We start from the raw sequence: 24,590 nt of genomic DNA, 5'->3' as shown, positions 1-24,590 counted from the left end.
GTATACTACCACCTGACAGAATTTACAGTATACTGCCACCTGACAGTATAACAGTATACTACCCCCTGACAGTATTTACAGTATACTACCACCTGACAGTATTTACAGTATACAACCACCTGACAGTATTTACAGTATACTACCCCCTGGCAGTATAACAGTATACTACCACCTGACAGTATTTACAGTATACTACCCCCTGACAGTATAACAGTATACTACCCCCTGACAGTATAACAGTATACTATCACCTGACAGTATTTACAGTATAACAGTATACCACCTGACAGTATTAACAGTATTTACAGTATACTACCACCTGACAGTATAACAGTATACTACCACCTGACAGTATAACAGTATACTATCACCTGACAGTATTTACAGTATAACAGTATACTACCCCCTGACAGTAGTTACAGTATACTACCCCCTGACAGTATTTACAGTATAACAGTATACTACAACCTGACAGTATTTAAAGAATATTACCCCCTGACAGTATTTACAGTATACTACCTCCTGACAGTATAACAGTATACTACCCCCTGACAGTATTTACAGTATACTACCTCCTGACAGTATAACAGCATACTACCACCTGTCAGTATTTACAGTACAACAGTATACTACCACCTGACAGTATTTACAGTATATTACCCCCTGACAGTATTTACAGTATACTACCCCCTGACAGTATTTACAGTATTCTACCTCCTGACAGTATAACAGTATACTACCACCTGACAGTATTTACAGTATACTACCACCTGACAGTATTTACAGTATACTACCCCCTGACAATATTTACAGTATACTACCACCTGACAGTATAACAGTATACTACCCCCTGACAGTATTTACAGTATACTACCCCCTGACAGTATAACAGTATACTACCACCTGACAGTATTTACAGAATACTACCACCTGACAGTATTAACAGTATTTACAGTATACTACCACCTGACAGTATTACACAACAGCCCTGTCTTAACACACTGCACCATGTCTACAAGACAGCCCTGTCTTAGCACATTGCACCATGTCTACACAACAGCCCTGTCTTAACACACTGCACCATGTCTACACAACAGCCCTGTCTTAACACACTGCACCATGTCTACAAGACAGCCCTGTCTTAACACACTGCACCATGTCTACACAACAGCCCTGTCTTAACACACTGCACCATGTCTACAAGACAGCCCTGTCTTAACACATTGCACCATGTCTACACAACAGCCCTGTCTTAACACACTGCACCATGTCTACAAGACAGCCCTGTCTTAACACACTGCACCATGTCTACAAGACAGCCCTGTCTTAACACACTGCACCATGTCTACACAACAGCCCTGTCTTAACACACTGCACCATGTCTACAAGACAGCCCTGTCTTAACACACTGCACCATGTCTACAAGACAGCCCTGTCTTAACACACTGCACCATGTCTACAAGACAGCCCTGTCGTAACACACTGCACCATGTCTACACACCAGCCTTAACACACTGCACCATGTCTACAAGACAGCCCTGTCTTAACACACTGCACCATGTCTACAAAGTAGCATTTTGTTTTTATCAAAATCTCACATATGGTAGCTAGCTGATCTAATCCCTGTCCTACAACCTTCTCTAATCCCTGTAATACAGCCTGATCTAATCCCTGTCCTACAGCCTGATCCCTGTCCTACAGCCTGATCTAATCCCTGTCCTACAGCCTGATCTAATCCCTGTCCAACAGCCTGATCTAGTCCCTGTCCTACAGCCTGATCTAGTCCCTGTCCTACAGCCTGATCTAGTCCCTGTCCTACAGCCTGATCGAAACCCTGTCCTACAGCCTGATCTATTCCCTGTCCTACAGCCTGATCTAAACCCTGTCCTACCGCCTGATCTAGTCCCTGTCCTACAGCCTGATCTAATCCCTATCCTAAAGCCTGATCTAAACCCTGTCCTACAGCCTGATCTAAACCCTGTCCTACAGCCTTCTCTAATCCCTGCCCTACAGCCTGATCTAATCCCTGTCCTACAGCCTGATCCCTGTCCTACAGCCTGATCTAAACCCTGTCCTACAGCCTGATCTAATCCCTGTAATACAGCCTGATCTAGTCCCTGTTCTACAGCCTGATCTAAACCCTGTCCTACAGCCTGATCTAATCCCTGTAATACAGCCTGATCTAAACCCTGTCCTACAGCCTGCTCTAAACCCTGTAATACAGCCTGATCTAAACCCTGTCCTACAGCCTGATCTAAACCCTGTCCTACAGCCTGATCTAATCCCTGTAATACAGCCTGATCTAGTCCCTGTTCTACAGTCTGATCTAAACCCTGTCCTACAGCCTGATCTAATCCCTGTAATACAGCCTGATCTAAACCCTGTCCTACAGCCTGCTCTAAACCCTGTAATACAGCCTGATCTAAACCCTGTCCTACAGCCTGATCTAAACCCTGTCCTACAGCCTGATCTAAACCCTGTCCTACAGCCTGCTCTATTCCCTGTCCTACAGCCTGGTCTAGTCCCTGTCCTACAGCCTGATCTAATCCCTGTCCTACAGCCTGATCTAGTCCCTGTCCTACAGCCTGATCTAGTCCCTGTCCTACAGCCTGATCTAGTCCCTGTCCTACAGCCTGATCGAAACCCTGTCCTACATCCTGATCTAATCCCTGTCCTACAGCCTGATCTAAACCCTGTCCTACCGCCTGATCTAGTCCCTGTCCCACAGCCTGATCTAATCCCTATCCTAAAGCCTGATCTAATCCCTGTAATACAGCCTGATCTAAACCCTGTCCTACAGCCTGATCTAAACCCTGTCCTACAGCCTGCTCTAATCCCTGTCCTACAGCCTGGTCTAGTCCCTGTCCTACAGCCTGATCTAGTCCCTGTCCTACAACCTTCTCTAATCCCTGTAATACAGCCTGATCGAATCCCTGACCTATAGCCTGCTCTAAACCCTGTCCTACAGCCTGCTCTAATCCCTGTCCGACAGCCTGATCCAGTCCCTGTCCTACAGCCTGATCTAGTTCCTGTCCTACAGCCTGATCTAATCCCTGTCCTACAGCCTGATCTAGTCCCTGTCCTACAGCCTGATCTAATCCCTGTCCTACAGCCTGATCTAAACCCTGTCCTATAGTCTTCTCTAATCCCTGTCCTACAGCCTAATCTAATCCCTGTCCTACAGCCTGATCTAAACCCTGTCCTACATCCTGATCTAATCCCTGTCCTACAGCCTGATCTAAACCCTGTCCTACCGCCTGATCTAGTCCCTGTCCCACAGCCTGATCTAATCCCTATCCTAAAGCCTGATCTAATCCCTGTAATACAGCCTGATCTAAACCCTGTCCTACAGCCTGATCTAAACCCTGTCCTACAGCCTGCTCTAATCCCTGTCCTACAGCCTGGTCTAGTCCCTGTCCTACAGCCTGATCTAGTCCCTGTCCTACAACCTTCTCTAATCCCTGTAATACAGCCTGATCGAATCCCTGACCTATAGCCTGCTCTAAACCCTGTCCTACAGCCTGCTCTAATCCCTGTCCGACAGCCTGATCTAGTCCCTGTCCTACAGCCTGATCTAGTTCCTGTCCTACAGCCTGATCGAATCCCTGTCCTACAGCCTGATCTAGTCCCTGTCCTACAGCCTGATCTAATCCCTGTCCTACAGCCTGATCTAAACCCTGTCCTATAGTCTTCTCTAATCCCTGTCCTACAGCCTAATCTAATCCCTGTCCTACAGCCTGATCTAAACCCTGTCCTACAGTCTTCTCTAATCCCTGTCCCATAGTCTTCTCTAATCCCTGTCCCATAGCTTTTATCTGCCGTTATGGCCGCCTTCCTTGAATGTTAATTGACTGATCCAGTCAGTCTAACTCAGGAAACTGCCTTGCACAGCACTTTATCTGCCTTCCCTAGATCAATTAGACACTGGTGAGCTTTCCAAATGGCACCCTATTCCCTATATAGTGCACTACTTTCGACCAGGGTTTTGGTCAAAAGTAGTGCACTGTGTAAGTAATAGGGTTCTATTTGGGATTTAGCCTCTGGCTCTGAGATGTGAGCATGCCGGTGGGAATATCGGCTACAGCAGAGGCAGAGGTGTATCCTAACCTATCCTCCGCCAGCTCTGCCTGCCATGTTAACGACCCTGTAAAAGGTATCATTACCGCGCCTGGCTTAAAGGTGCTGACCATCACTGTGAAGTTGGGTTTTGTTCACGTCCCAAATAACACCTTGTTCCCTTTATAGTGCTTTACTGTACCCATAGGCCTCTGGTCAAATGCAGGGCACTGTAAAGGGAATAGAGAGCCATTTGGTCTCGTGTGGCTCAGTTGGCAGAGCACGGCGCTTGCAACGCCAAGGTTATGGGTTCGATTCCCACAGGGAGAGCAGTACGGAAAGATAGAAGAAAAAAAATGCATTCACTACTGTAAATCGCTCTGGATAAGTGCGTCTGATAAATGATTTAAATGTATATAAAATACAATTTAAAAACAAATAGAGATGTAGGATTTGTTTGTGGTGGTTTAGCACGGCTGTGACAGCGCCTACCTGGCAGTGGTGTCATTGGGTTTGTTGGACGGGATGCTGAGGGCACATCGAAAGGCAGTGAGACGGACTAACCCGAGGCAATACTACTCTACGTCTCATGTTTTAATTAAATGTGGCTGAAGCATGAAAAACACACACAGTAAAAAGCCTCGTCTCCGCCCTGGTCCATAAATAAGACCCCTGCGCTTCTGAACACAGCATGAAATGCAAGAGGCTGCTACAGAAATCATGACTGAACGGAACGCCACACACACCTCTTATCTCCCAAGTCTGTTTTGTTGCCGACCAGCATGATAATGACATCACTTCCTCTCTCTGTTCTGACGTCGTCGATCCATTTGGACGTTTGCTGGAAGGAGTTCACATCTGTGGAGGAACAGCAGAAGTACAATAGTATTTCAAGTGGATTGAAATATCAGATATTGTTTAAACGTGCCTGTCGACAAAGAATGGTTGTGCATACACTGTATAACTTAAATATTCAGTAATTTAATTTGCATATGGTTCTCAGATATAAGATGATCAAAATGTTAAGACAATTTCTATGTGGGTTTGGTAATATTCCTATCAATCCATTCCTATTGACCTTGACACACCCCCCGTTCCCGTTCAGAACGCAGGACTGTGTGTTCCTGGGTTCAAAGGTCGTACCATATTAAAGCGACTTGACAAGAAACACCCACTGCTCGTTCGCTTCAAGGTGAAAACTTAAAAACAGCCTTCGGGGATTTAAATTTAACCTTTATTTAACTAGGCCAGTCAGTTAAGAACAATTTCTTATTTACAACGACGGCCTACAGGGGAACAGTAGGTTAACTGCCTTGTTCAGGGGCAGAGCGGCACATTTTTACCTCGTCAGCTCCGGGACTCGATCCAGCAACCTTTTGGTTACTGGTCTAAAGCTCGAACCACAAGTCTACCTGCCGCCATGTTACGGAACCATGTTAGGGAGCCAGGAAGGGAGCCATGTTAGGGAGCCATGAAGGGAGCCATGTTAGGGAGCCATGTTAGGGAGCCATGTTAGGAGCCATGTTAGGGAGCCATGTTAGGGAGCCATGTTAGGGAGCCATGTTAGGGAGCCATGAAGGGAGCCATGTTAGGGAGCCATGAAGGGAGCCATGTTAGGGAGCCATGTTAGGGAGCCATGAAGGGAGCCATGTTAGGGAGCCATGTTAGGGAGCCATGTTAGGAGCCATGTTAGGAGCCATGTTAGGGAGCCATGTTAGGGAGCCATGTTAGGAGCCATGTTAGGGAGCCATGTTAGGGAGCCATGTTAGGGAGCCATGTTAGGGAGCCATGAAGGGAGCCATGTTAGGGAGCCATGAAGGGAGCCATGTTAGGGAGCCATGTTAGGGAGCCATGAAGGGAGCCATGTTAGGGAGCCATGTTAGGGAGCCATGTTAGGAGCCATGTTAGGAGCCATGTTAGGGAGCCATGTTAGGGAGCCATGTTAGGAGCCATGTTAGGGAGCCATGTTAGGGAGCCATGAAGGAAGCCATGTTAGGGAGCCATGTTAGGGAGCCATGTTAGGGAGCCATGAAGGGAGCCATGTTAGGGAGCCATGAAGGGAGCCATGTTAGGGAGCCATGAAGGGAGCCATGAAGGGAGCCATGTTAGGGAGCCATGAAGGGAGCCATGAAGGGAGCCATGAAGGGAGCCATGAAGGGAGCCATGTTAGGGAGCCATGAAGGGAGCCATGAAGGGAGTGTGTGTGTGTGTGCGTGCGAGTGATCCCCACTCACTTGTAATATCATAAACCACCACAGCCACAGTAGAATCTCGTATGTAGGAGGGTATGAGGCTCCTGAAGCGCTCCTGTCCTGCCGTGTCCCACAGCTGCAACCTCACCTGGGGATCAGAGAGACACACCTGGGGATCAGAGAGACACCTGGGGATCAGAGAGACACCTGGGGATCAGAGACACGCCAGGGGATCAGAGACACACCTGGGGATCAGAGACACGCCTGGGTATCAGAGACACGCCTGGGGATCAGAGAGACGCCTGGGGATCAGAGAGACGCCTGGGGATCAGAGAGACACTTGGGGATCAGAGAGAAATCTGGGGATCAGAGAGACACCTGGGGATCAGAGAGACACACCTGGGGATCAGAGACACACCTGGGGATCAGAGACACACCTGGGGATCAGAGACACACCTGGGGATCAGAGAGACACACCTGGGGATCAGAGAGACACACCTGGGGATCAGAGAGACACCTGGGGATCAGAGAGACACACCAGGGATCAGAGAGACACACCTGGGGATCAGAGACACACACCTGGGGATCAGAGAGACACACCTGGTGATCAGAGACACACCTGGTGATCAGAGAGACACACCTGGGGATCAGAGAGAGACACCTGGGGATCAGAGAGACACACCTGGGGATCAGAGAGACACACCTGGGGATCAGAGAGACACCTGGGGATCAGAGAGACACACCAGGGATCAGAGAGACACACCTGGGGATCAGAGACACACACCTGGGGATCAGAGAGACACACCTGGTGATCAGAGACACACCTGGTGATCAGAGAGACACACCTGGGGATCAGAGAGAGACACCTGGGGATCAGAGAGACACACCTGGGGATCAGAGACACACCTGAGCACTGTCAGATTACTCACCATGTTCACACTGGCGTATTGTACATCACTGGAACGCATATAGTGTACACACACACACACACACACACACACACAAACACACAGGCAACCAATGTACACACACACACACACACACAAACACACACACACACACACACACACACACACACACACACACACACCACACACACACACACACAGGCACACACACAGGCAACCAATGTACACACACACACAAACACACACACACACACACACACACACACACACACACACACACACCACACACACACACACACACACACACCACACACACACACACACACACAAAGTAGTACCAACACAAAGTATATTAACATAAACTCACGCCCCTGTATCCCCATTGACACCTTCTCAATGTCAGGGTATGTAAAATCCGTGATTCAGCTCAGACAGACATACACACGTTACATTGAATACATTTACATTTCTTATACCGTGGAACATGACATCAATGTCAGGCCTACTTCAAATGATGTGTGTGTGTGTGTGTGTGTGTGTGTGTGTGTGTGTGTGTGTGTGGACCAATCACTGTATAACTTAAGGGTTTATAACCCACAAACCGTGGACTGCATCCCATTCCCTATGTAGTGCACTACTGAGCCCTATGGGGAATAGGGTGCCATTTGGGACACCTAAACTCATCAACAAAAAAAGAAACGTCCCTTCTTCAGTTCCCTGTCTTTCAAAGATAATTAGTAAAAATCCAAATAACTTCACAGATCTTCATTGTAAAGGGTTTAAACACAGTTGCACATGCTTGTTCAATGAACCATAAACAATTAATGAACATACACCTGTGGAACGGTCGTTAAGACACAAACACCTTACAGACGGTAGGCAATTAAGGTCACAGTTATGAAAACTTAGGACACTAAAGAGGCCTTTCTACTGACTCTGAAAAACACCAAAATAAAGATGCCCAGGGTCCCTGCTCATCTGCGTGAACATGCCTTAGGCATGCTGCAAGGAGGCATGAGGACTGCAGATGTGGCCAGGGCAATAAATAGCAATGTCCGTACTGTGAGGCGCCTAAGACAGCGCTACAGGGAGACAGGACGGACAGCTGATCGTCCTCGCAGTGGCAGACCACGTGTAACAACACCTGCACAGGATTAGTACATTCGAACATCACACCTGCGGGACAGGTACAGGATGGCAACAACAACTGCCCGAGTTACACCAGGAACACACAATCCCTCCATCATCTAACACACCTGTAAATCTAACACACCTGTATATCTAACACACCTGTAAATCTAACACACCTGTAAATATAACACACCTGTAAATCTAACACACCTGTATATCTAACACACCTGTAAATCTAACACACCTGTATATCTAACACACCTGTAAATCTAACACACCTGTAAATATAACACACCTGTATATCTAACACACCTGTATATCTAACACACCTGTATATCTAACACACCTGTATATCTAACACTGAGGTGACGTTTGACACACCTGTATATCTAACACACCTGTAAATCTAACACACCTGTAAATCTAACACACCTGTATATCTAACACACCTGTATATCTAACACACCTGTATATCTAACACACCTGTATATCTAACACACCTGTAAATCTAACACACCTGTATATCTAACACACCTGTAAATCTAACACACCTGTAAATATAACACACCTGTAAATCTAACACACCTGTATATCTAACACACCTGTAAATCTAACACACCTGTATATCTAACACACCTGTAAATCTAACACACCTGTAAATATAACACACCTGTATATCTAACACACCTGTATATCTAACACACCTGTATATCTAACACACCTGTATATCTAACACTGAGGTGACGTTTGACACACCTGTATATCTAACACACCTGTAAATCTAACACACCTGTAAATCTAACACACCTGTATATCTAACACACCTGTATATCTAACACACCTGTATATCTAACACACCTGTATATCTAACACACCTGTAAATCTAACACACCTGTATATCTAACACACCTGTAAATCTAACACACCTGTATATCTAACACATCTGTATATCTAACACACCTGTATATCTAACACACCTGTATATATAACACACCTGTAAATCTAACACACCTGTATATCTAACACACCTGTATATCTAACACACCTGTATATCTAACACACCTGTATATATAACACACCTGTAAATCTAACACACCTGTATATCTAACACACCTGTATATCTAACACACCTGTATATATAACACACCTGTAAATCTAACACACCTGTATATCTAACACACCTGTATATCTAACACACCTGTATATCTAACACACCTGTAAATCTAACACACCTGTATATCTAACACACCTGTATATCTAACACACCTGTATATCTAACACACCTGTATATCTAACACACCTGTATATCTAACACACCTGTATATCTAACACACCTGTATATCTAACACACCTGTATATCTAACACACCTGTAAATCTAACACACCTGTATATCTAACATACCTGTATATCTAACACACCTGTAAATCTAACACACCTGTATATCTAACACACCTGTATATCTAACACTGAGGTGACGATATTGCACAGGGACAAGGTGTGGACCTGGTGTTGACATTGAAACGGAAGTTTAGATTGAGCTACATACCGTTCGGTCTTCCAAGTACATCGTTTTTGATAGGAAGTCTATTCCGATTGTGGCCTGAAATGAGAAGAAAATGGTGTTAACGGCCTTGAGGACTGTGGAGTGTTAACGGCCTTGAGGACTGTGGAGTGTTAACGGCCTTGAGGACTGTGGAGAGTTAATGGCCTTGAGGACTGTGGAGGACCCAGTACAGTATAGTAGATATGACTGAGCCCAGTACAGTAGATATCTGACTGAACCCAGTACAGTACAGTAGCAGTAGATATCGGACTGAAGCCAGTACAGGACAGTACAGTACAGAATATATCTGACTGAACCCAGTACAGTACATATCTGACTGAACCCAGTACAGTATAGTAGATATCTGACTAAAGCCAGTACAGTACATAATATATCTGACTGAACCCAGTACAGTACAGTAGATATCTGACTGAAGCCATTACAGAATATATCTGACTGAACCCAGTACAGTAGATATCTGACTGAACCCAGTATGGTACAGTAGATATCTGAATGAGCCCAGTACAGTAGATATCTGACTGAACCCAGTACAGTACAGTACAGTAGATATCTGACTGAACCCAGTACAGTACAGTACAGTAGATATCTGACTGAACCCAGTACAGTACAGTACAGTAGATATCTGACTGAACCCAGTACAGTAGATATCTGACTGAACCCAGTACAGTAGATATCTGACTGAACCCAGTACAGTAGATATCTGACTGAACCCAGTACAGTAGATATCTGACTGAACCCAGTACAGTAGATATCTGACTGAACCCAGTACAGTAGATATCTGACTGAACCCAGTACAGTAGATATCTGACTGAACCCAGTACAGTAGATATCTGACTGAACCCTGTACGGTACAGTAGATATCTGACTGAACCCAGTACAGTAGATATCTGACTGAACCCAGTACAGTAGATATCTGACTGAACCCAGTACAGTAGATATCTGACTGAACCCAGTACAGTAGATATCTGACTGAACCCAGTACAGTAGATATCTGACTGAACCCAGTACAGTAGATATCTGACTGAACCCAGTACAGTAGATATCTGACTGAACCCAGTACAGTAGATATCTGACTGAACCCAGTACAGTAGATATCTGACTGAACCCTGTACGGTACAGTAGATATCTGACTGAACCCAGTACAGTAGATATCTGACTGAACCCAGTACAGTAGATATCTGACTGAACCCAGTACAGTAGATATCTGACTGAACCCAGTACAGTAGATATCTGACTGAACCCTGTACGGTACAGTAGATATCTGACTGAACCCAGTACAGTAGATATCTGACTGAACCCAGTACAGTAGATATCTGACTGAACCCAGTACAGTAGCTATCTGACTGAACCCAGTACAGTAGATATCTGACTGAACCCAGTACAGTAGATATCTGACTGAACATGGTACACTACATATCTGATGGGATTAGCCTTGTGTACAGTCGGAGCGGCCAGGCGATTGTGTCTAATCCTGCCAATAGACCTGATGCTGAACATGTACTGAAGTACTCAGAATATCTGATAGGAAGCTACACATGATTTCAAGAAGCTGCTTCTGTGCATTGCATCTTCTACATTCGTAGCAGGTTATAGCAATTAATATGAATAGCTAACGAATCTATCATCTTTACACATTATTGTTAGATAATGCCAGCAGAGTGGTAGATTAACGTCTACACAAAACATTAAGAATACCTTATTAATATTGAGTTGGATTCTACAAGGTGTCGAAAGCGTTCACCAGGGATGCTGGTCCATGTTGACTCCAATGCTGCCTACAGTTGGGTCAAGTTGGCTGGATGTCCATTGGGTGGTGGACCATTCTTGATACAAACAGGAAACTGTTGAGCGTGAAAAACCCAGCAGCGTTGCAGTTCTTGACACCAACCGTTGTGCCTGGCACTTACTACCTCGTTCAAAGGCACTTCAATATTTTGTCTGGCCCATTCACCCTCTGAATGGTACACACACACAATCCATGTCTCAATTGTCCCGAGGCTTTAAAATCCTTCTTTAACCTGTCTCCTCCCCTTCACCTCCACTGATTGAAGTGGATTTAGGTGACATCAATAAGGGATCATAGACTTCACCTGGATTCACCTGGTCGGTCGATGTCATGGGAAGAACAGAGTGTTCATAATGTTTTTTAACAGCAAACACTGGAAAACGATGACTAATACACTGGCAGTGTAATGTATTGTAGATGGGGAATGGGATAGTCCAGAATAATAATGAACAGTAATCCACTAGTCTTATAATGTTCCCTAATCACTAAACCTGCAGTGTGGAGCCTCGAAGACAGGGGAGACTGTGCTATTAGAGCCTGCAGTATTAGAGCCTGCAGTATTAGAGCCTTCACTATTAGAGCCTGCAGTATTAGAGCCTTCACTATTAGAGCCTGCAGTATTAGAGCCTGCAGTATTAGAGCCTGCAGTATTAGAGCCTGCAGTATTAGAGACTGCACTATTAGAGCCTGCAGTATTAGAGCCTGCAGTATTAGAGCCTGCAGTATTAGAGCCTTCAATATTAGAGCCTGCAGTATTAGAGCCTGCAGTATTGGAGCCTGCACTATTAGAGCCTTCGCTATTAGAGCCTGCAGTATTAGAGCCTGCAGTATTAGAGCCTGCAGTATTAGAGCCTGCACTATTAGAGCCTGCACTATTAGAGCCTGCAGTATTAGCGCCTGCAGTATTAGCGCCTGCAGCATTAGAGCCTGCACTATCAGAGCCTGCAGTAATAGCGCCTGCAGTATTAGAGCCTGCAGTATTGGAGCCTGCAGTATTGGAGCCTGCAGTATTAGAGCTTGCAGTATTAGAGCCTGCACTATTAGAACCTGCAGTATTGGAGCCTGCAGTATTAGCACCTGCAGTATTAGAGCCTGCACTATTAGAGCCTGCAGTAATAGCACCGGCAGTATTAGAGCCTGCAGTATTAGAGCCTGCAGTATTAGAGCCTGCAGTATTGGAGCCTGCAGTATTGGAGCCTGCAATATTGGAGCGTGCCATATTAGAGCCTGCAGTATTAGAGCTTGCAGTATTAGAGCCTGCAGTATTGGAGCCTGCAGTATTAGAGCCTGCAGTATTAGAGCCTGCACTATTAGAGCCTGCAGTAATAGCGCCTGCAGTATTAGAGCCTGCAGTATTAGAGCCTGCAGTATTGGAGCCTGTAGTATTGGAGCTTGCAGTATTAGAGCCTGCAGTATTAGAACCTGCAGTATTGGAGCCTGCAGTATTAGCGCCTGCAGTATTAGAGCCTGCAGTATTAGAGCCTGCAGTATTGGAGCCTGCAGTATTAGCGCCTGCAGTATTAGAGCCTGCACTATTAGAGCCTGCAGTAACAGCGCCTGCAGTATTAGAGCCTGCAGTATTAGAGCCTGCAGTATTGGAGCCTGTAGTATTAGAGCCTGCAGTATTAGAGCCTGCAGTATTAGAGCCTGCAGTATTGGAGCTTGCAGTATTAGAGCCTGCAGTATTAGAGCCTGCAGTATTAGAGCCTGCAGTATTGGAGCCTGCAGTATTAGCGCCTGCAGTATTAGAGCCTGCAGTAATAGCGCCTGCAGTAATAGCGCCTGCAGTATTAGAGCCTGCAGTATTAGAGCCTGCAGTATTAGAGCCTGCAGTATTAGAGCCTGCAGTATTGGAGCCTGCAGTATTGGAGCCTGCAGTATTGGAGCCTGCAGTATTGGAGCTTGCAGTATTAGAGCCTGCAGTAATAGTGCCTGCAGTGTTAGAGCCTGCAGTATTGGAGCCTGCAGTATTGGAGCTTGCAGTATTAGAGCCTGCAGTATTAGAGCCTGCAGTATTGGAGCCTTCAGTATTAGAGCCTGCAGTATTAGAGCCTGCAGTATCAGAGCCTGCAGTATCAGAGCCTGCAGTATTGGACACAGTGCTGCTGCCCAGCGGGGTACCCCCTGCCTGGTCTGCCCACTCCAACAGAACTGGCCACCAGCAGCTTGATCTCGATCCCATTACCCTGTCGATGCCAGCCACTGCGGAGGGCAGTAATACTCACTCAGGCTCCTCTGGCATTAGGAGCATTACTTAATATATGTATCCTTCTTCTCTATTCTCCCACAGCCAGATCATCTAGACTCTCACTGTAACCTAATTGTCTCTAGATAAAGAATAAAGAAATATCTAAAACATAGTGCAGGACGATGGTCATCTATCAAGAAAGCTCTTTAGTCAGATTGGGTTGAAAACCCTGAAGGAGATGTGTTACGAAGAATTAAATAGCGTGATGAAATGAAGGGATCAAACAGTTGGCATTCCTCAATATTAGATAAAGTCATGTTGAAAGCAAAGCCACAGAGGTGTTTGTTGTTTTAATTTTGAACGGCAGAGCCAGGCATCCTCTCTGGGTTATATATAGAATGCCACACACAGAGAGAAGCACTGTGCTGCGCTGCACAAACAGACTCCCATGCAGACTAAATAATTCAGTAACTCTTTCATTATTAACCAATCACACATCATCGTTAAAGAAAGCCCCAGCTTCCGGATCCTGCATGGCCTCTCAACCAATGACTGCTGGGGGGAGAGGGAATCAACCAATTACTGCTGGAGGAAGAGATAATCAACCAATGACTGCTGGGAGAAGAGGGATTGAACCAATGATCGCTGGGAGAAGAGGGATTAAACCAATGATCGCTGGGAGAAGAGGGATTGAACCAATGATTGCTGGGAGAAGAGGGATTGAACCAATGATCGCTGGGAGAAGAGGGATTTTAAAAAATGATCGCTGGGAGAAGAGGGATTTAAAAAATGATCGCTGGGAGAAGAGGGATTTAACCAATGATCGCTGGGAGAAGAGGGATTGAACCAATGATCGCTGGGAGAAGAGGGATTGAACCAATGATCGCTGGGAGAAGAGGGATTGAACCAATGATCGCTGGGAGAAGAGGGATTGAACCAATGATCGCTGGGAGAAGAGGGATTGAACCAATGATCGCTGGGAGGAGAGGGATTGAACCAACGATCGCTGGGAGAAGATGGGGAACAGAACGGTTCTAATATCAGGAAAGAGATTTGTTCTGAATTAGAACCCCAGGCACCATTAGCCAGAAAGTGAAATGTGTGTTTTTTTTTCATAAGGGTTGTAGGAAATAGAGAACTGCATTCCAGTCGGCATTTTTCATGCTGCGGGCAGTCAGACAGACGACTTTGGAATGGTAATATTTTTATTTCCCCGCAGGTTAGTTGGAAACGGTCATCTTTTTGCTTTGTATGCATTAGCCTACCTATTGTATTAAAATAACATTTTTTTGTTGTTTGTTTCATTATTCAGACAGAATTCACTGCGTCAACTTCTCCTCTCCTAGTTTGGGGTGGTAGTTCAAGTGTGTCTAGTATGTCTGGTCTCATCGAAATACTGTAGAGTAGGGCGTCTACATGGGGTGGAGAATCACGTGACAGTGAATTTAAATATGAAATTATCTTAAATATGATGCAACTGTAATTTACGACAGTGTCTGTCAATACATTTTTTGATAATGGAAAGAAGTGGAAGGTACTCAAACCAATAGCAATCAGAAAATGGAATCATCATTGAAAAGGAAAATGGCGAATGTTGCGTCCTGGTATTAATGGCCCATTTATTTGTCTCCTAAAAGGTACGTATGCTATATCCTCTATGCAAAACATAGCAAGTGTCGCTGTTAGCATACTTGTTGCTTCCAGTTCAGCAGACATACAGTGGCTTTCGAAAGTATTCACCCCCCCTTGGCATTTCTCCTATTTTGTTGGGGGGTGAATACTTGGGGGGTTGGGGGGGGGGGGGGTGTATCAGAGTTGGGGGGGTGTATCATTTCATTTACACAACATGCCTACCACTTTGAAAATGCAAAAATACATTTTAATTGTGAAACAAACAAGAAATAAGGCAAAAAAAATCTGAAAACTTGAGCGTGTATAACTAACTATTCACTCCCCAAAGTCAATACTCTGTAGATCCATCTTGTACAGCAATTACAGCTGCAAGTCTCTTGGGGTACATCTCTTTAAACTTGGCACATCCAGCCACTGGGATGTTTGCCCATTCTTCAAGGCAAAACTGCTCCAGCTCCTTCAAGTTGGATGGGTTCCTTCTGGTGTACAGCAATCTTTAAGACATACCACAGATTCACAATTGGATTGAGGTCTGGGCTTTGACTAGGCCATTCCAAGACATTTAAATGTTTCCCCTTAAACCACTTGAGTGTTGCTTTAGCAGTATGCGTAGGGACCTCTGTCCCAGTCTCAAATCTCTGAAAGACTGAAACAGGTTTCCCTCAAAAATATCCCTGTATTTAGCACCATCAATCATTCCTTCAATTCTGACCAGTTTCCCAGTCCCTGCCGATGAAAAACATCCCCACAGCATGATGCTGCAACCACCATGCTTCACTGTGGGGATGGTATTCTCGGGGTGATGAGAGGTGTTGGGTTTGTGCCAGACATAGCGTTTTCCTTGATGGCCAAAAAGCTACATTTTAGTCTCATCTGACCAGAGTACCTTCTTCCATAGGTTTGGGGAGTCTCCCACGTGCCTTTTAGTGAACACCAAACGTGTTTGCTTATTTTTTTCTTTAAGCAATGGCTTTTTTTCTGGCCACTCTTCCGTAAAGCCCAACTCTGTGTAGTGTACGGTTTAAACTGGTCCTATGAACAGATACTCCAATCTCTGCTGTGGAGCTTTGCAGCTCCTTCAGGGTTATCTTTGGACTCTTTGTTGCCTCTCTGATTAACGCCCTCCTTGCCTGGTCCGTGAGTTTTGGTGGGCGGCCCTCTCATGGCAGGTTTGTTTCCTCTCTGATTAATGCCCTCCTTGCCTGGTCCGTGAGTTTGGGTGGGCGGCCCTCTCTTGGCAGGTTTGTGGTGCCATATTCGTTCCATATTTAATAATGGATTTAATGGTGCTCCGTGGGATGTTCAAAGTTTCATATACTTTTTTATAACCCAACCATGATCTGTACTTCTCCACAACGTTGTCCCTGACCTGTTTGGAGAGCTCCTTGGTCTTCATGGTGCTGCTTGCTTGGTGGTGCCCCTTGCTTAGTGGTGTTGCAGACTCTGGGCCCTTTCAGAACAGGTGTATATATACTGAGACATATATATCATGTGACAGATCATGTGACACTTAGATTGCACACAGGTGGACTTTATTTAACTAATTATGTGACTTCTGAAGGTAATTAGTTGCACCAGATCTTATTTAGTGGCTTCATAGCAAAGGGGCTTCATAGCAAAGGGGCTTCATAGCAAAGGGGCTTCATAGCAAAGGGGCTTCATAGCAAAGGGGATGAATACATATGCACACACCACTTTTACGTTTTTAAGTTTTTTAAATATTTTAAAACATTTTTTTCACTTCACCAATTGGGACTATTTTGTGTATATTCATTATATGAAATCCAAATAATAATCCATTGAAATTAGAGGTTGCAATGCAACAAAATAGGAAAAACGGCAAGGGGGGGATGAATACTTATGCAAGGCCTGCGAGATCAGGTGCGCGTGCTGTCTCAATTAAATACAGCAGGCTATATAGCCTATGTATGTGCAGTTATCTGGGCAGTTGTAAGGAAATATGTTTAGGCTATAGTTTACTACATCGCCTAGAAATAAATACTGATCACCCATATTTCGCAGTCTGAAAATCGTCTCACTCCTAAAAAAAAAAGTAGGCTATAAGAACAAAATTCTCAAGAGAAATCAATTTTACCTCTAGAATGAAGAATAGCTAGAATCTTCTATGTATCTACAGTAACCATGTTATCTAACTTCCTCTTTTAAGGGTATCAAAATGGGGAGGTGGACTGTCAGGTCCATCCATAGTGGCATCTTTCATGCTGTATCTACCAGTGTTCATGTATCTACCAGTGTTAATTTATCTACCAGTGTTCATGTATCTACCAGTGTTAATTTATCTACCAGTGTTAATTTATCTACCAGTGTTAATTTATCTACCAGTGTTCATGTATCTACCAGTGTTAATATATCTACCAGTGTTCATGTATCTACCAGTGTTCATGTATCTACCAGTGTTAATTTATCTACCAGTGATAATGTATCTACCAGTGTTAATTTATCTACCAGTGTTAATGTATCTACCAGTATTAATTTATCTACCAGTGTTAATTTATCTACCAGTGTTAATTTATCTACCAGTGTTAATTTATCTACCAGTGTTCATGTATCTACCAGTGTTCATGTATCTACCAGTATTAATTTATCTACCAGTGTTAATTTATCTACCAGTGTTAATTTATCTACCAGTGTTAATTTATCTACCAGTGTTAATTTATCTACCAGTGTTAATGTATCTACCAGTATTGGTGGAGCTAAGTCAGACAACCAGGAATCAATAGGACCATTTCTCTGATAACAACCAATGGCATTGGCCTTGGAATGTTCCAGCCAACAACTTTTTTTTTCTTCTCAATCATTGATTACCTTAAAAAAAAAAGAAAAAGGAACTGTAGCTTCAGAACAGAAGGCCGGGATGACATCGGTTGATAAGTAAAAGGCGGGTTTATACTTGGTCTAACGTCGTGTCTGTAGACAAATGAGAATTGTAATATGTAACATGTAATACATGTATCACTAGCCACTTTAACTACGCCACTTTGTTTACATACTCATCTCATATGTACATACTGTACTCGATACCATCTACTGTATCTTGCCTATGCTGCTCTGTACCATCACTCATTCATATATCCTTATGTACATATTCTTTATCCCCTCACACTGTGTACAAGACAGTAGTTTTGGAATTGTTAGTTAGATTACTTGTTGGTTATTACTGCATTGTCGGAACTAGAAGCACAAGCATTTCGCTACACTCGCATTAACATCTGCTAACCATGTGTATGTGACAAATAAAATTTGATTTGATTTGATTTTGATTTGAGAATTCGACAAGTGTCTCTGGTCAAAATAACATTACATTTATACTCTGTCTGTTAGACCGTCAATGTGAGTTTCTGTTTTCTTGTCGCACAGACATGAAACAGTTTCAACGTTGACTCTGTCGTTGCGACGGCGTCAATAAATTGTACAGACAGAATGTTCTGCTTTTTTGTGTTGTCACATTCACAACTGTAAATTAGCCTTTTTTTGTGTGTTTTTTTGCTTGTCATTACCTTGTAAATAATGATCTTGTAATTCATTATTGTTATAGATATGTTGTGCTCATCATTTTTGAACAGGCTAGCCAGCTAGCTAGCTAACAAGCTAGCAATGAACCAAAACATTGTTTCAAAAGATACTTTTAGTTGCCTGGCTTGCTAGATGAACATATTGTAGTTACATTTTTAAACAGATTTGTTTATTTGTGTTCAAACAGAGCAGGTATGCTATTCGAACCGCCAGTCTGCCGATGTCATGCAAACTGGCGTTTTGGTGTTTAGAATTATGTTCCTAATGACGACGACAAGTTTGATGTCGGACTGCAATAGAATGTCCATGATGTCACTGGGACAACTGTCAACAAACATGTGGACAGACGGACTGTAAACCAACCTTCTGATGTACATTTAAAGGTACGGTATACCACAGTATAGTCAGTACAGTCGACAGTTGGGAGTCTAATCAATACGCTTCTGAGTCCACCCTGCAAGGTCTTTAAAAAAGTTATATATTGACGTGTGATAGACAGATTTGAATGCAACACATCCTGTTGTATCGACCGGTGCGGAACTACAAACGCAGTCACAGGCAGAACCAGTTGTCTGGCCCGAACAGAGAATACAGTTGTCTGGCCCGAACAGAGAATACAGTTGTCTGTTTGATAGAAGAGGATATGGAGCACTCTGTGCCTCCAGCAGCAGACAGGATCAATGGACCTATTGGAGATCACTACCCTGACCAATAGGGTGTGTCTGAAATGACAACCTATATCCCATACGTATGTGCACTACGTTTTTACCAAAGACCTAATACAGACCCTGTTCAAACGTAGTGCGCTATATAGGGACTAATGTGCCATTAAGTCAACACCCATAGACTACCCTACTGTCTAATAGGTCTCCTGTCCCGACCCATTTTCTAAATGGCCCCGGTATCCAGGACGATCCTGCAGTAACCAATCAGACTCGGCACTTCAAGAGCCTGAACGACTTCTACTAGAGAGCACGGTTCAGTTTACACCTGCTGCCTAATTTCCTCCGTTGTAGAAGCTCTGAGTCGTCACGACGACGCAAAGAGACTGTGATGTCACAGCACCACTACACACACACACACGGGAGTTAGACACACAGAGTTTCTTATGGAACTAAAACAACATGGCAGGAGCGTGGCAGGAGCCGTGGTATGTACTGGTATGTACTGGTATGTACTGGTATGTACTGGTATGTACTGGTATGCAACAGTACGGGCAGGGAAAAGGCTAGTGACGTCGTCCGGGAGATCAGGCAATAGGAAATCCGCTAGGCTAAAGTACAGGCAGGGAATAGGCAATTTATTTATTTTATTTATTTTTAATTTCACCTTTATTTAACCAGGTAGGCTAGTTGAGAACAAGTTCTCATTTGCAACTGCGGCCTGGCCAAGATAAAGCAAAGCAGTGTGAACAGACAACAACACAGAGTTACACATAAGCAAACAATTAACAAGTCAATAACACAGTAGAAAAAAAAAGAGAGTCTATATACATTGTGTGCAAAAGGCATGAGGAGGTAGGCGAATAATTACAATTTAGCAGATTAACACTGGAGTGATAAATGATCAGATGGTCATGTACAGGTAGAGATATTGGTGTGCAAAAGAGCAGAAAAGTAAATAAATATAAACAGTATGGGGATGAGGTAGGTAAAATTGGGTGGGCTATTTACCGATAGACTATGTACAGCAGGTACACAAAAGGTGTCGTTAGTGAGGCAGGCGAAAACTATCATACACAGGAGGATTAAATTACAGGGAAAACCATGAGCACCAACTAGGAGTCACAAAACAAACAATACCACACAATGATGAGGTGCAAAGAACTGAACTAAATAGTGTGATAATGACACACAGGTGTGTGAACAGGTGATCAGAATTCAGGTGATTGGGATCTGGAGAGTGAGCTGAGTTCAGGGGATCTACGTGTTTGAGAGTGTGATCTGGAGAGTGAGCTGAGTTCAGGGGATCTATGTGTTTGAGAGTGTGATCTGGAGAGTGAGCTGAGTTCAGGGGATCTACGTGTTTGAGAGTGTGATCTGGAGAGTGAGCTGAGTTCAGGGGATCTACGTGTTTGAGAGTGTGAGTTGGAGAGTGAGCTGAGTTCAGGGGATCTACGTGTTTGAGAGTGTGAGTTGGAGAGTGAGCTGAGTTCAGGGGATCTACGTGTTTGAGAGTGTGATCTGGAGAGTGAGCTGAGTTCAGGGGATCTATGTGTTTGAGAGTGTGATCTGGAGAGTGAGCTGAGTTCAGGGGATCTACGTGTTTGAGAGTGTGATCTGGAGAGTGAGCTGAGTTCAGGGGATCTACGTGTTTGAGAGTGTGAGTTGGAGAGTGAGCTGAGTTCAGGGGATCTATGTGTTTGAGAGTGTGATCTGGAGAGTGAGCTGAGTTCAGGGGATCTACGTGTTTGAGAGTGTGATCTGGAGAGTGAGCTGAGTTCAGGGGATCTACGTGTTTGAGAGTGTGATCTGGAGAGTGAGCTAAGTTCAGGGGATCTATGTGTTTGAGAGTGTGATCTGGAGAGTGAGCTGAGTTCAGGGGATCTACGTGTTTGAGAGTGTGATCTGGAGAGTGAGCTGAGTTCAGGGGATCTACGTGTTTGAGAGTGTGATCTGGAGAGTGAGCTGAGTTCAGGGGATCTACGTGTTTGAGAGTGTGATCTGGAGAGTGAGCTGAGTTCAGGGGATCTACGTGTTTGAGAGTGTGATCTGGAGAGTGAGCTGAGTTCAGGGGATCTACGTGTTTGAGAGTGTGAGTTGGAGAGTGAGCTGAGTTCAGGGGATCTACGTGTTTGAGAGTGTGAGTTGGAGAGTGAGCTGAGTTCAGGGGATCTACGTGTTTGAGAGTGTGATCTGGAGAGTGAGCTGAGTTCAGGGGATCTACGTGTTTGAGAGTGTGATCTGGAGAGTGAGCTGAGTTCAGGGGATCTACGTGTTTGAGAGTGTGATCTGGAGAGTGAGCTGAGTTCAGGGGATCTACGTGTTTGAGAGTGTGATCTGGAGAGTGAGCTGAGTTCAGGGGATCTACGTGTTTGAGAGTGTGATCTGGAGAGTGAGCTGAGTTCAGGGGATCTACGTGTTTGAGAGTGTGATCTGGAGAGTGAGCTGAGTTCAGGGGATCTACGTGTTTGAGAGTGTGAGTTGGAAGCAGACATTACCGTTTTAGTCATTTTAGTTAACATTGAAAGCAGTTTACTATATCCAGAAAATTCATGCACAAAAAATATATCTATACAATATATATATATAAAAAAAAATCTGTTATTTATTTTTATTTTTTCATTTTTTTTTTCACTGTTTGGACAAAAAAACGCTCAAAGATTTAAATCCCTGCATAATACACAGGGAGTCTGAATGATATAGCTCTTCATCATGTCTCCCCACGGCCAACTCCCAAACACACACACAGTTCAAGACAACGTATTCCATATTTAGAGCCATGATTTCAGATTGCTCAAGTGAACAGAAAACCTGTTTTTCTTTGAAAAACAGATAACGCAACACCTCACGGGTACAACGCCTCTCCCCTTATTTAAAACCTATATGTTTTGTGAATATGTATTGATACATAGGCTGCAGTGTGACATTTTAAATGTATGTAGTTCTGTCCTTGAGCTGTTCTTGTCTATTAATGTTCTGTATTATGTCATGTTTCATGTGGACCCCAGGAAGAGTAGCTGCTGCTTTCACTACAGCTAATGGGGATCCTAATAACATACAACATGCACGCACACACCGGCAAACTCTCTCTCTCTCTCTCTCTTTCTGTTCTCTCTCTGTCTCTCTGTCTCTGTCTCTCTCTTTCTGTCTCTCTCTCTCTGTCTCTCTCTCTGTCTCTCTCTCTCTCTCTCTCTCTCTCTCTTTCTACTCTCTCTCTGTCTCTCTCTCTTTCCACTCTCTCTCTCTCTCTCTCTCTCTCTCTCTCTCTCTCTCTCTCTCTATCTCTCTCTCTCTAGCTGCTGTGATGTCACACTGTGGAATTTCACCCAGGAGATATGGGAGTTTATCAAAATTGGGTTTATTTTTGAATTCTTGGTGGATCTGTGTAATCAGAGGGAAATATGTGTCTCTAATATGGTCATACATTGGGCAGGAGGTTAGGAAGTGCAGCTCAGTTTCCACTTCATTTTGTGGGCAGTCTGTACATAGCCTGTCTTCTCTTGAGAGCCATGTCTGCCTACAACTGCCTTTCTCAATAGCAAGGCTATACCCACTGAGTCTGCACATAGCCTGTCTTCTCTTGAGAGCCAGGACTGCATTTGGCAGCCTTTCTCAATAGCAAGGCTATGCTCACTGAGTCTGTACATAGTCAAAGCTTTCCTTAAGTTAGGGTCAGTCACAGTGGTCAGGTATTCTGCCACTGTGTACTCTCTGTTGAGGGCCAAATAGCATTCTAGTTTGCTCTGTTTTTTTGTTAATTCTTTCCAATGTGTCAAGTAATTATCTTTTTGTTTTCTCATGATTTGGTTGGGTCTAATTGTGCTGTTGTCCTGGGGCTCTGTGGGGTGTGTTTGTGTTTGTGGACAGAGCCCCAGGACCAGCTTGCTTAGGGGACTCTTCTCCAGGTTCATCTCTCTGTAGGTGATGGCTTTGTTATGGAAGGTTTGGGAATCGCTTCCTTTAAGGTGGTTGTAGAATTTAACGGCTCTTTTCTGGATTTTGATAATTAGTGGGTATCGGCCTAATTCTGCTATGCATGCATTATTTGGTGTTCTACGTTGTACACAGAGGATATTTTTGCAGAATTCTGCATGTCTCTCTCTTTCTACTCTCTCTGTCTCTCTCTCTCTCTCTCTTTCTACTCTCTCTCTGTCTCTCTGTCTTTCTACTCTCTCTCTTTCTCTCTCTCTCTCTTTCTACTCTCTCTCTCTCTTTCTACTCTCTCTCTCTCTCTCTCTCTTTCTACTCTCTCTCTCTCTCTCTACCCTCTCTCTGTCTCTCTCTCTCTCTCTCTCTCTCTCTCTCTCTCTCTCTCTCTTTCTACTCTCTCTCTCTCTTTCTACTCTCTCTCTCTCTCTCTTTCTACTCTCTCTCTGTCTCTCTCTCTCTCTCTCTCTCTCTCTCTTTCTGTTCTCTCTATGTCTCTCTGTCTCTGTCTCTCTCTCTCTGTCTCTCTCGCTGTCTCTCTCTCTTTCTACTCTCTCTCTGTCTTTCTACTCTCTCTCTTTCTCTCTCTCTCTTTCTACTCTCTCTCTCTCTTTCTACTCTCTCTCTCTCTCTCTCTTTCTACTCTCTCTCTCTCTACCCTCTCTCTGTCTCTCTCTCTCTCTGTCTCTCTCTCTCTCTTTCTACTCTCTCTCTCTCTCTCTCTCTATCTCTCTCTCTCTCTCTCTGTCGCTCTCTCTCTCTCTCTCAATACACCAGACACGTTCAGACCTCCAAAGGTCCAGAGTGTCTGTCTTGTCACAGGCCAGTGCCCAGCTCTGTATGTCTGAGTGACAGCTCAGTCAGTTGGGAGAGCAGCTCCAAGCCTCCGGAGGATCCCTGAGCCTTTTAGTGTGTTCTGCCAGGCAGAGAGACTTCCCGCCTGGATCTCCGAGCCTTGTAGTGTGTTCTGCCAGGCAGAGAGACTTCCTGCCAGGTGCTGACGCCTGCC

General features: G+C 44.4%; 1 protein-coding gene across 1 annotated transcript in view; it reads right to left on the bottom strand.

Moving 5' to 3' along the window:
* Nucleotides 1-4,774: 4,774 nt before the first annotated feature.
* The window catches only part of LOC139409805 (ras-related protein Rab-6A-like), a 72,775-nt gene continuing 52,959 nt past the window's right edge, over nt 4,775-24,590 (bottom strand). The window contains exons 3-5 of the mRNA XM_071155181.1: nt 9,835-9,888; nt 6,291-6,396; nt 4,775-4,914 (exon numbers count right to left, since the gene is read on the bottom strand). Coding sequence (XP_071011282.1) covers nt 4,775-4,914; nt 6,291-6,396; nt 9,835-9,888 — 300 coding nt within the window. The remainder of the gene's footprint in view (nt 4,915-6,290; nt 6,397-9,834; nt 9,889-24,590) is intronic.

This window comes from Oncorhynchus clarkii, chromosome 5, assembly GCF_045791955.1.
Source record: "Oncorhynchus clarkii lewisi isolate Uvic-CL-2024 chromosome 5, UVic_Ocla_1.0, whole genome shotgun sequence".
NCBI lineage: Eukaryota > Metazoa > Chordata > Actinopteri > Salmoniformes > Salmonidae > Oncorhynchus > Oncorhynchus clarkii.
This window is presented reverse-complemented; position numbering and strand designations above follow the sequence as displayed.